The sequence below is a fragment of the Cryptomeria japonica genome, chromosome 4, assembly GCF_030272615.1.
Source record: "Cryptomeria japonica chromosome 4, Sugi_1.0, whole genome shotgun sequence".
Lineage (NCBI taxonomy): Eukaryota > Viridiplantae > Streptophyta > Pinopsida > Cupressales > Cupressaceae > Cryptomeria > Cryptomeria japonica.
In genome coordinates this window covers 215,686,965-215,699,188 of record NC_081408.1, presented here as the reverse complement: position 1 = coordinate 215,699,188, position 12,224 = coordinate 215,686,965, and the positions used below count along the sequence as shown (strand labels likewise).

General features: G+C 37.3%; 1 protein-coding gene across 3 annotated transcripts in view; it reads left to right on the top strand.

The window, feature by feature from the left end:
* LOC131040589 (SWI/SNF complex subunit SWI3C) overlaps nt 1-9,090 on the top strand; it is a 69,909-nt gene extending 60,819 nt beyond the window's left edge. For all 3 annotated transcript variants that reach the window (XM_057973539.2, XM_057973538.2, XM_057973537.2), the window contains exon 9: nt 8,224-9,090. In XM_057973539.2, coding sequence (XP_057829522.1) covers nt 8,224-8,682 — 459 coding nt within the window. In that variant the 3' untranslated portion in view covers nt 8,683-9,090. The remainder of the gene's footprint in view (nt 1-8,223) is intronic.
* Nucleotides 9,091-12,224: the final 3,134 nt, after the last annotated feature.

Below are 12,224 nucleotides of genomic sequence, written 5' to 3'. Positions count from 1 at the left end.
CATGTCTGCTTGGCCTCTATACTACAAATCTAAATGGGGTGATTTATGGTTAGTAGGTCCCTCTTTGATCGTATGGAATATATGGAAGGAAAGAAACAGGAGAATCTTCAGAGAGGAATTTCACTCAAGAGAAGAGGCTATCATAACTATCAAATCTGCTATTGAGGAAGTAGTAAATGGGAACATAAGGAAGAAAACTATCAGATTCTATAATGCTTGGGATAAGATGATGGAGAAGAGGTGGGCCTTCAAGGATTTGACCGAAGTTAGGATTGCGGGCAAAGCCAAAGATAGAAAAAAAGTCAGATGGATTGCCCCAAAGAAGGACTGGACTAAGCTTAATTTTGATGGTGCTAGTAAAGGCAATCCAGGTAAAGCAGGGTATGGAGCAATCATTAGAGATGAAAATGGATCCTTCATACAGGCAGTTTATGGGAAAATTGAGGATACCACAAACAACGAAGCTGAAGTAAGGGCCTTGGAAGCAGGTCTAGAATTATGTGTAGAGAAAGGACTAAATAAAGTCACCATAGAAGGTGATTCCCAAATTATAATCAATGGGGTATCTAAAAGAAAATTTATAAGTTGGAAGTTAAATAAGTGGATCCCAAGAATCAGTGTTCTGTTGGATAAAATTGGAGTCTTCGAACTCAGGCATACGTATAGAGAGGGAAATAAAGTGGCAGATACTCTTGCAAACATGGGTGTTTCAGCAGATAAAGGGAAAATTCTCATGGAATGCATGTCAGGAGACATTGACATTTTGGTACAAAAAGAGATAATGGAAGGATCTCATGAAGGGATCGGGTGAACCCTGTTCAATACAACAATGAGACCGAAAAGTCTCATCAGATGGGATAGATAGATTCTTTTAAGTCAGGGAAGTCTTTTCTGTATCAGTGAAGGAGAGAATAATTCAGGTCTGGTCGGAGGACGTATACAGTGCCGGAACTCTGCAAAAGCATTTAGTATACCTCAGGTTTGGAAGATTGAAGTGATGGAGGCGGTTTAGGTAGCTTCGAGAATTCCGGAATGCCTATATTAGATAGTCGATTCTTGTTGGCAAGTCTCAGTGACAGTAGAAGAATCAAACATGGTGCACTTCTTGGGTTTAAATTGTGCCAACTGTGATGTCCCTCTGGAATTTCAGGTTAGGGACCTGTTTGTTACTTCAGAATTTGGTTACGATGCCATCTCGGGTATCGTTGAAAGCTCTCTCAGTTTGGATCGGCATTGGTGCGACGGAGCAATCTATGAGGCGGAGCTTGTGCCCATAGTGGATATCCTAGAGTCTAGGGTCAAATGTGTGGAAATTTTGGAGGGCTTTGTGAAAAAAGAAAATGGAGACATGGTTGCGGAAGCCATACTCGACCTGGAGGAAGGATGCAAGAACAGTGTGCTCAAGGTTTATTTCAGCCGGAGAATTATTTTTCAGACTCAGAGGAAGAGCCCGAGGAGGACGATAGAAATGAGGAGGAAGGGAACGACAGGGAGAAGGAAGCAGAAAAGGAGAGAGCAATAGAATTCGCAGAAGAAGTTTGGCAGCATCTCAAGCACAGGATCATCAACGAGGATCTTGCAACTTTCAGAAGCTTTGCGGAGTCTGAGGAGTGGTGGATGTCAAAAGCTTCCACTAAGAAACTAAATGACTTAGCAGATTATGCTATGGTCATTTTCCAAACCATGAAAAAGTAAGGTTTCCTAGATTAGATATGTGGTGGGTATTAGATTTCAGAAGTAGGTTATTAGGTGGCTTCCCTCGGGGCTGTTTAGGAGTTTATGGTATGCTGTGATTGCCTGAGTAATAGGCAAATTTTGTAATGAATATATTTTGTAATTTTATTTAAGAAATATAGGGAGCTATCCCCTTTAAAGATGGTACTTATCTCAAAAAAAAAAAAAAAAAAATTGAAATATTGTAAATGTTAATTTTTTTAATAAAAATTTAGTATAAATAAAATCATACTTATAAACTATGTTATTAAAAATTTAAACCCATCTTGACTAGACTATCTTATTTGGATTTATATGGCGCTAGATTGTATCTCACGTTTTATATCGCTTGCTGCTCGATTCCATCTCATGGATTTACATGTCTCGACCATTTGATGCGAGTTTTCCTTTCATGCATTTTTCTCCTCCTGTCACACCTTCTGCTCTTATATGATGATTTCAAGTGTTTTTTAGGGTTTCATGGGTTTTTTTTCACGGTTTGTTTTTGTTTTTTTCTTGATATTTTGGCAATTTTAACTTGACAAATCAATTGACAATCTGGTCAATGATATTTTTGTGAATTGTTGTTAATTTAGGGGAAAAATTGTCCACCCTCCCAATCTGCAATTAATCGGGTATAATCGTGATTTTTTTAAGATTATTGCTTCTTTGGTTGAGACCCATTTTGCTTCCTAAGCAATAATCTTGAGATGACTTGTGAAGGTTCGAGACACTTTCTAGCATGGTTATCAACTAAGTCTGGTCCATAAGGGGGCAATCCAATACTAAGAGGGTAACAAATATTAAGTGGGATGATCCTAGATAACACTTGATGGGATTGTGTGGAAGCCCTTTTTGAGTATGATACCTTTATATGAACAGGGATGAGCTTTGACTGGGATAGATGTGATCGCATCAATTTAATGATTGGGAAGATGAAGGTTGTCCTAAATGAGAAAAGGTAAGATCTCGAAGAAACTATCTTTAAACAAGTGTACGAATTGAGACTTGGAATTCAGTGAAGGGAACATGCAAGTGTTTTCTAGACTCTTTCTTGATCTTGATTTGCAAGATGTAGTCACAAGTGAGTTTATTGATGTTGTACACTCTAATGTTGAAAGTATTGAAGCTCTTTGTGACATAGCCAAGCTTTCTCACATGTACAATTTCTCGTGATCAAAGATTTATCACATTTAAGTGTTTTATTTTCTATTGAAAAGGAAAAAACAAATAAAAAATAAAAAATGGAAAGACAATTGTTCAAGTTTGATGTTTCATTTATAATTTTAAATTTTGTAACTTTGGATTTATAGGTTGCTAGTTCATTTGCTTTTGAGTAGAATGGGAGCACGCACTCCTTTATCCTCTTAGTAAAGTTTAAATGATTGCACTCAATAAGGACAAAGAATTAGTGTATGTGCGTTCCAACTTGCACCCCCTTTTGCACAAACCAAAGTAATTCCAAGGATGGGGATATAATGTGGGACATAAATATGCTCACTAAGAATCTTAATTTACTATGTTTATTTTTTATTTTTTATTTCTTGTATTGTAAAGCTACATAATAGGTAAATTCGAAGTATGTTATCTGGTGCAGAAGCACCTAGGCACTTGGAATGCCTTGTGAAGGTTTTTTGGGAGCAATGTTTTGTTTTGGTGTTTTCTCAAATTCAATAAGGTCCAAGGGACCACATGTTATCACTCCAATGTTTTGTAAGGCACTTGAATGCCAACTATGTCAGGAAGACCTATAAGGTCCTGCAAAGGTCAATTGTAGTCAACATGGGGAAATGATGTAATTAGTGTTTTTGAGTTATTTTTGATTGGTTTGTAGGGTTCTTGCAGAATTTGGAGTCCATTTCAAGTAAATTGTAAAAGCTGTCATAGTTGCTTGACAACTTTTCAAGTTGTCTAGCAAAGTTTTTTGAATTCTAATGGCTAACCACCATGAATAGTGGTTAGAACCGTTGAAACTGCTGGGAAACATGTATAAATATGCCTCTTTGGGTCGAGGCATTGGTTGGCAATGGGCATGCAATTTTGGTGAAGATTTTCAATAGACATATAACTGTTTCTGCATTTTTCCTGAGAAATTCACTGTTGCAGCGCTTAGTACTTTTCTGTCTTTGTTTTTCTTGCAATAAAACACCCATGGCTGGATAGGGGAAGGAGTCTACTTCATTTTGGTGGCAGTCTGAGGCGTTTTTCATCAAGTTTTGAGGAAGATCCACTCATTTTTCTAAAAACAGCCCGTGAACCCTCTTGACCTAGGGTTTTGACAGAGATTAATCAATAATTCCCATGTCCACCGTGGGAAATTCTCACTCTTGGTGGAATGCTAGGTTTCCAAGTCCTTTTCAAGATAAATTTGGTTGCAGAGCAGTATGTGGTGTTTGGGAGGAGGTATGTGATGCCCTAGGCCTGGCATCTGAACGTGACAGGCCTAGGAAGTGAGACTGTGAATGCTAATTGAGTTGCTGGGTAAAAATTGAGGGGTTTGGGTGCTGGTAACCTCTGAAGTTATTGGTTTGGGGTTGAATACAAAGTGTTCCAACCATTGGTCATGTTGAGAAGTAAGTCTTTGAGGCACTCCCCTTGTAAAGGTGGCCTAATTGTCCTTAAAAAAAGTGAGGACTGTTATTTTTATGATCAGATTAATGAAATGCAGATATAAGACAATTCAAACAAAATTGCACAGCATATATCCTGGGAAAACCTTCCAACTTGAAGGTGAAAAACCCAGCAACAAAAGTCTCTGATTATATTTATCAAATATAGGTATGTCTTTACAAGATTGCTTCACTTCTTGAAGCCATATGTATAAATCGATTCACCCTAGACTGCTGTATATACAATCCGAACTGCTGTAGGATGATCTATGACATTCAATCTGCCTTGTATACTGTTCAATCTGCTGTGTGTGAAATTGATCTTCTGCTGGGTGAATATTGGACTGATGTATATGTGATATATGTGAACTTGCTGAGATTATATCAAACTGCTGATGTGTAATATGAGTTTCCAATGAAGAGAGATTCGATCCACTTTATACACATCGATAGTGCCCCTTCACCAAGGGTCGACACTCTCCAAATCAACACGACCCAGTGCAAGGGGTGGCGGACTTTCCAAGTCGGCCCCATTAGTTAAGCAATTATTAATTATTAGCAAATCGTATATGCTAGTCGGCATATATAAATACTTAATTACATTTTCATATTTAATATACATATGAATCGGCTCATATAAATGTATAAGGCCGATAGGCCACTTAGACATTTATGTTATCTATGTCGGCCTGAAGGAATCTGACCATAGCTACAGTAACATTGACAAGGACAGCGAACTTTTGACTTGTTTGATCCAAAGCAACCCTAGGCAAATTTAAGATATGTTGTGTAAGCCTCAAAAGGGAACTCTAAACAAGTTTCATTTTGTGCTCAAGACCATTGGATGAAAAGTTTTGCCCAAAACCCCCAAAACAGGGCTAGTAGGCCTAATAGGACAGTCTAAGGGATGAGTTTTTGCAAATGACTTTGGGACCTTACGAGTAGGGAGTTTTTGATGTATTTGGAGTCCTCTGGTATCAGAATATCCCTGAGATCAGTGTGTCCATGTAATGGAGGTTGGTCTTTTTGTTTTACCCTTGTAACCTTGAAGACAAGACCTTCCTATTGCCTTATTGGCATGTTTTTTGAGTTCCACCATGTGCTCTCCCTTTTTGACCTGTTGTAAGTCCATTTGCTGATTGTAGAATTATCTTTAAGTCCTCTGCATTATTATCGAAGTAGGAGGCATATATTTCTCCTATAGAGTTTTCTCATTTTATATAAGCTCTCAGTTGAAACAAGAATTTATTTTATTGAACTATTCAGTAATTGTTAATCATGTTTTGTCGAGTTTGTTCAATTGTTGCTTATAATTCACATGACAATTTATTTTATAAAACTATTCAGTAATTGTCAAATCTTGTTTTGATGAGTTTATTGATTGTTGCTTATAATACATTAAGTTTCTCAATTAGTGTATCATGCTTTGATGTACCAGCTTGATTCAGATCATTTGCAGTGAATGATCACCTGGTGGGCTTTGATATGAAAGGTGAGTTGAATCTAGATGATCACTCTGACATCCATGCACCCAAAAATAGTGTTCAATTGGAAAGCAAAAGGCAAACTACTAATGGGAAAGAGATGCATCACACACCATAAGTGGCCAGTGACATATGTTGTAGAGGAACACAACTAAAGACCCTTTTTTGTGCCTTGACTCTTGAACCTATTGGATGAAGAAGTTGGTGTAGACGATCAAGCCATGAGTGAGGTCCCTGACTTGTTTGGTTAGGATACACAGTTTGATCTTATTTGGAAAAGAAGCTGCTTTTTAAGTACAAGGAAATTGATGCAGTCTTGAATCTTACCATGGTAAAAATCAGGGGTGGAACTCTAAGCTGGAGACACTGATGTTAAAAGTCAGGCAGATAATGTATAAATACATGCAAAGAAGGTGAATCTATTGCCAAGGTAACGACCAACTAGATGAAGGCTTAGTTGAAGAATATTGAAGAGCTGGAGAAGGAACTTCCAGAAGCTAAAGATATAACTAGCATTTGAAAAATCTAATCAGAGGGTTAAGGGTTAGATAAGGAAGAGAGTCTTTTATCAAGATTATGATAGGCAGCTTTGACAGTTGTTCTCTATCTTTGAGTAAGTTGTAATAGTTGGATCATAAAACAGAGAAGTGAATTAGTCAAGGGCAAAAGGAAGTTGGATGTTCTCTCAATAGAATGCTTGTGGCTATTCAAGACCTAGTTCAAAGTCTCTCCCAACTTGGTAATCCTAGAGAAAGTACCATTAGATGTAAATTTTTGTTAGAGAATCAAGCTGATGTATGCAGGATGACATAGAGCCCATAAAAGTAGTGGTCCATTACGAAAAGGTCAACAAAAAGCTGACTTTTAGGGATTACTGTAGATAGCCGCCATAGACACTAAATACCAACATTTACTAGGAGTGTAGAGTTTGAAGAATAGACGAGGTCAATTACAAAGAAATAAGAGGACATGAATGAGAAATGAAAATCAAAAGAATCAAAAGATGCATTAACAACTATTCAGGCTAGTGGGCAAACCTTGCACACACTTGGTTAACATCTAGGAGTTAGTAGAGAAGAGATTAACCTTGGTTCAAAAAATGGATAATCTCATTGCCTGCCTGAAGATCCCAAGGATTTATCATTGCTTGTGATGGAGGCTATCGATGAAAAAGGCTAGTTGGATTGAATGTTTAATGAAAAATGAGTTGTCTCTATTGCAGAGTATATCTTAAACAGAATGGCAAATCCTCAATTGGAATGTCATACTTTTGACAAAGCATTCAACATGAGATTATTGATGAAGTTGCAGTCTATTGATTTGGTGTCAGAAGCAATTTTTGTAAAGCTTGCAAAGAAAATATTTGAGCGTCTATATTTGCAACTTTTGAAAAGATCACTTGCTTTTTGGGATTCTTGGAATTATTAGTATAAGAGAAGAGTGGAAGCATGGCATGCGACATGTGCCAAGAACTCAGATTTTTCTGGGATGACAGGGATGACAGCTATAGATAAACAGTTCTGATTGGTGGTTTTGTATCAATCAATGGCATTTTGGGGTTTTTTGTCAATTTAGTGCCTAAAATCAAATGTTGCTGCCCTTGTTTCAAGTTCACATCGTTACTGTTTATCTTGAACTAAAAATGGTAATTTATGTTTGGGTTTTCTCAGTATTCTGGTTAAGAGTTTTAATCAGTAATCTCCTCTCTATTGCTTCTGGATAGATTATTGTTTTGCATTTCGCCATGTCTTGATGAATGTATGAAATAAATTAATGGAATAATGCGTCTTCCAGCCTTTATACTTCACATTTGCTGGAGTTACTATGGGTTTCCTTGTATAAAGGAAAAGTAAGAGCTGATTGAACTGGAGTATCTGTTAAGCTAATGCAGATTATTGGCTATCTAGCTTGTTTGAGAAAGGTTTAGCACATCACCGCTTTGCCCAAACAGAGGAGCATTCATTGATTTGGGTGTGATTATGTGAGCTAGTTTGGAAATGAATAGTAAATAAATCAGATTTATTATGGATCGTCTTATTAATTATTCCCATGAAAAATGATTTGAATATTTTATAGTTGCTTTTTTTAGAAAAAAAAAAACCCCCAATTTTTGTTTTTTTCTGATTGATGTTTGATACTTACATTTGTTAGGTGTTTCCATGTTATGTATTCTTGTGTCCACTTGAGCTTAAAATCAATTTCAATTCTCTGTACTTGACAAAGAGTGCACTTTGATTGCCATCACCGTTTTCAGAGTTGACTTTCAAAGCATGTTTCATTCCAAGTTCGATCAGATCTGCTTGCTGCTTGCAATTTCTTTGTTCTTAGATTATGAGCAAGGAAAATATTGGAAAGTACAAATATGAGAGAGATTACTGTTTGACATAGATGCTGAAGTTTATAATTGAATTTTGCAGTTAAAGAGAGTTGAGATCAAATTGAAACAGTTTGCAGAGATCGAGACTATGTTGTTGAAGGAGTGCGAGCAGGTGGAAAGGGCAAGGCAGAGATTTTCAGCAGACCGTTTGCGTTTTATGTCAAGTCATTTTGGTTCTGGTGGGTCATCTGCTGTGGCTGCAGGGGCTGTATCAGTAGTACCTGCAATGAACAACAGACCTGCAATTCCACCAACCTTACCATCAGCTTCACATTCTGGTTTTGGACCCACAACTCATCCAGCTATGCCCTTTATGACCAGACCATCCATGTTCCCATTTGGACCAGGTGGTGTTGGATCATCTGTACCCTTGTCAGCAATGCAGTCTTTCTCAGGTGGATCCCCTGGATCTATTATGATGGGTTCCAGTGCTTCAAATTCCAATGTTGCTCATAATATGCTGAGACCTGTTACTGGAACTAACACAACTGCAAATTAACAATAAATTTTTGGTTTGCATTTCTGTGCATCATAGATATATCATTTGGGTGGGTCGTATATTATTCTCATGTTCAAGAATGCTCCACAGGCAAGTCCATTAATCTTTTGGATCATTCTTCAGTCCATCTCTGAACACATGCCCCTTTGAGACAGCAGCTCTGACATACAAGAAAGAAGAAGATTGTAACTTCTTATTCATCTTGTTTTCAGATTCTCTGCTTCCCTTTCTCAGTTTCAGATGTTGTGACACCCCACCAGCAAGGCTAATTGTCCTGCTTTGTAATTTATATTTATTTTGAGCTTAAAGAAGTATGCGGCTGGATCCTCATTTCTTATGTATCTTTAACATTTGCAAAGTGATCATTCAATGGAGGCAAGGTAGATAGCCCTAGCATATTCATCTTAAGCATGCACCATTTCTAAAGTAGAATATTATACGAGTTTTTGCAATCCGAGTATAAATAATCTCCCGATCATTACTTACTAGCATCTAGTTGTTGTCATCAATAGAGTCATCAATAGAGTTAACAAGTTTATAATATCTGTTTAAAAATAGTTAGTGGAAGCATAGAGAACTGATGGATAAGAACAGGAATACATATAGAATTTTATTTCATTTTGTTTTGTTGCTAATTAGATTTGGTGTTAATTTCGTTGTTTTCTCCTGCTTCATATTCTTGTGTAAGCTGCAGTTGTTTTGAATATAAATACATATTGATGAAGAAATTTGTTAGTTATATTTTGAGGACTGTGGAGTATCTATTACAGGATGTCATTGTTTTCACCATTGGAGCAGCGATGTGCAGTTCGGATTCATAATTTTCATGATACTGTCTGCTCGTGGTTTGTGGTGGTTTGGATGATGCAGAGCTTGTTTTTGGTAGAGAAGAGGCCAAGAGGAAAACCAAGTAAAGGAAGCAATTGTCCTCACATTACAGAATTCACCATTGGGACTAGTGAATGAATTCTATGTAGCTTTAAGTAAGACATAATGCAAAGGAGGAGATTTCTAAGAGGAAAACAAATTAAAAGAAGTTATTTTTCACACATAAAAATGACCAAGACATAACATGAGGAAGGAGATTTCTAAGAGGAAAACAAATTAAAATAAGTTATTTTTCACACAAAAATGACCAGTGGTACTAGTAAAGCAAATCCAATGGCTAGATTTAACTGCAAAAAAGTCATGTGAAAGTAGTAGGATAGAGTGACCCTTTCCCGTTCCTTTGGCTGTGTACACTCTAGAGAAAAAAGGATGGTAGGTGCTACGCCTGCTCATCGCCCTTACCTGTGCTTTATTCGTTCCTCCCACTAATTGCCGATTGCCCTATCATCTATAGCGGATCCTTCTCTAGAAGAGGATCATTTGTTACCTTTTGGATAGTGGCTGTAATGTGAAATTGTTGGGTAGCAAGGCTTGCTTGAGTACCTATTAAATGTTTATCAATCACTTTTGCCATGGACCAAATTTCTTGCTTATTGCTCGACTCAATGATATAAAGTTAATGTTCCTCATTTGGAAGTCAACTCAACAAAGGCTTTAGTTCATGCTATTTGATGAGGTTGTTCATCTTTGGTTGCAATTGTGATTGGGCTAGTTTCTTTTTTGGCTAGCGTTTTCTCTTCAAAATTCAAGTATATCAATGGACCCTCAAAACCCTAGTCATCTACGCTTCCCACCCACACTGCCCACCCAACTATATCCACATGAACACCCACCCTTGTTATGCAAGGGGGAGATAGATAGTTGCTTCCCACCCACCCAACCAGCTGGTTTGGTCTTTGACTAGATATCAAATGGAGCTTTGATTGGATCGTACGGTTCTATTGGAGCCAATCCATTGAGAGGGGAACAACTGAAGGGAAATAGGGTGCCAAAGAAGGGTAGGATTTGGGTAAGGCGGTTTATTTGATTGAAGCCTGCTATAGCCCATTGGGTATTGCCCTCAATCGCTTCCCTTGAACAAAGATGGACAATTAGATAGCTAGAAAGCTCTGACTAGCTGACCAGATATCATAGCTTCTTGAAATGTATTGCCTTAGTTCTTGTATCAGATACTCTTCCTTCTGGCTCATCGCTAACTTAATGTCAAAGACCTGCCCCACTATTTGATATGAGAGAAGACCCTAATATACCAAAGGTTGGTTCGTGTATTTTTGGAGGTTTGGGGAGAGCATATGACAATCTGTTACCTTTGTTGGAGGTGAACATTGTCTCAATAATATCTCTCTTATTAGAGATCAGACAACTAATCTCCTAAATAATAGGAGTATTATTATGTGCGCTCCCTTCCTTTGGGTTTGGGGTTTCCTTTAAAAAGATGAGCTATTTTAGTGGAACCACTAACAACTAACTTGCAACTTATGACGTGGAAGGAGATGCAACTAACATTTGCACTTGAGGGTATCCTTTATACATAAGGACACAAAAGTCGATAAGATTGTATGAAAAATCACATGGTAGTGGGAGAGAACAATATTGAAACTAGAATTGGTGAGTGCAATTGTTTTTGAGAATAGAAAGTGGAGGCAATGTGAACATTGTAAGTGTGAAGGGAGGTGGAGGCAACCATGATAAAAAATGTTGTAGGCATATACAACATTGAAAAATGTTTAAAAGTGAGGTAGTGAGTTTCTTGCCAAGGAAGCCCCTTTTTAAACCTAACCTAAAAATAGGTAGTTGAGATTGAAATTGTCTGCATTAGTACACATCCAAGTTGGAATTCACTCACATACCACTCAGCCAAGTTGCCCCTTGGTTTTTAATCATGGAAAATGCACATTTTTACATTTTTGCAAAGTACTCAGTGGAGGCAGTAGGGACTATTTTAAGGTTAAACAAGGGGCCAAGCTTTTGAAATTTTAGTGAAGGTCAAGCCCTAGAGATTAGTCCCAATTCATATGCTTTTGGACATGTTACTATATGCTAATTCATGTTGTTTTGATCCCAATTCATACACAATTGGCAATGACATGTCCAAAGCTCTACCCACAAGGGCAATTGTAACCCACATGATGGAGGTGATTATAATGTGTTGCCCTTGACATAATTAAATATTATCTATTACTAGTTATCTTTAGGCTTACCAACCAATCTTTGCATTCTTTTCTCTAAATTGTAACACCCAATAGCCATTTGTAATGACTTAAACATTCACTATTATGCAATGTGATTGAAGCATTTGTTGCATAGATGTATTGATTTGTTGGAGGAATCTTACATTACAAAGGGCATACAAGAGTCTATCTTAGACGTGAGAAGATAGGAATCCTTAATTGTTTGCTTGATATTTCTAATGTTGAGCAACAACTTGTGGAATGCGACCTTGGAAGTAGTGGCGCCTTCTATTAAAAGATCATGTTTAGTTTCACAATAGTGTTAACACATCTCAAAGAATAGACCCATAAGAAATCTTTGCATGCATTGAAGTGCTCTTCACCAACAATTATTGCCCAATGTCATTAAAAAGATTCATAGAGTATCCATCAAAATCAACTTCTCTTTTTTATGCGAAAGCTTAGCCACACATTTATTAATGT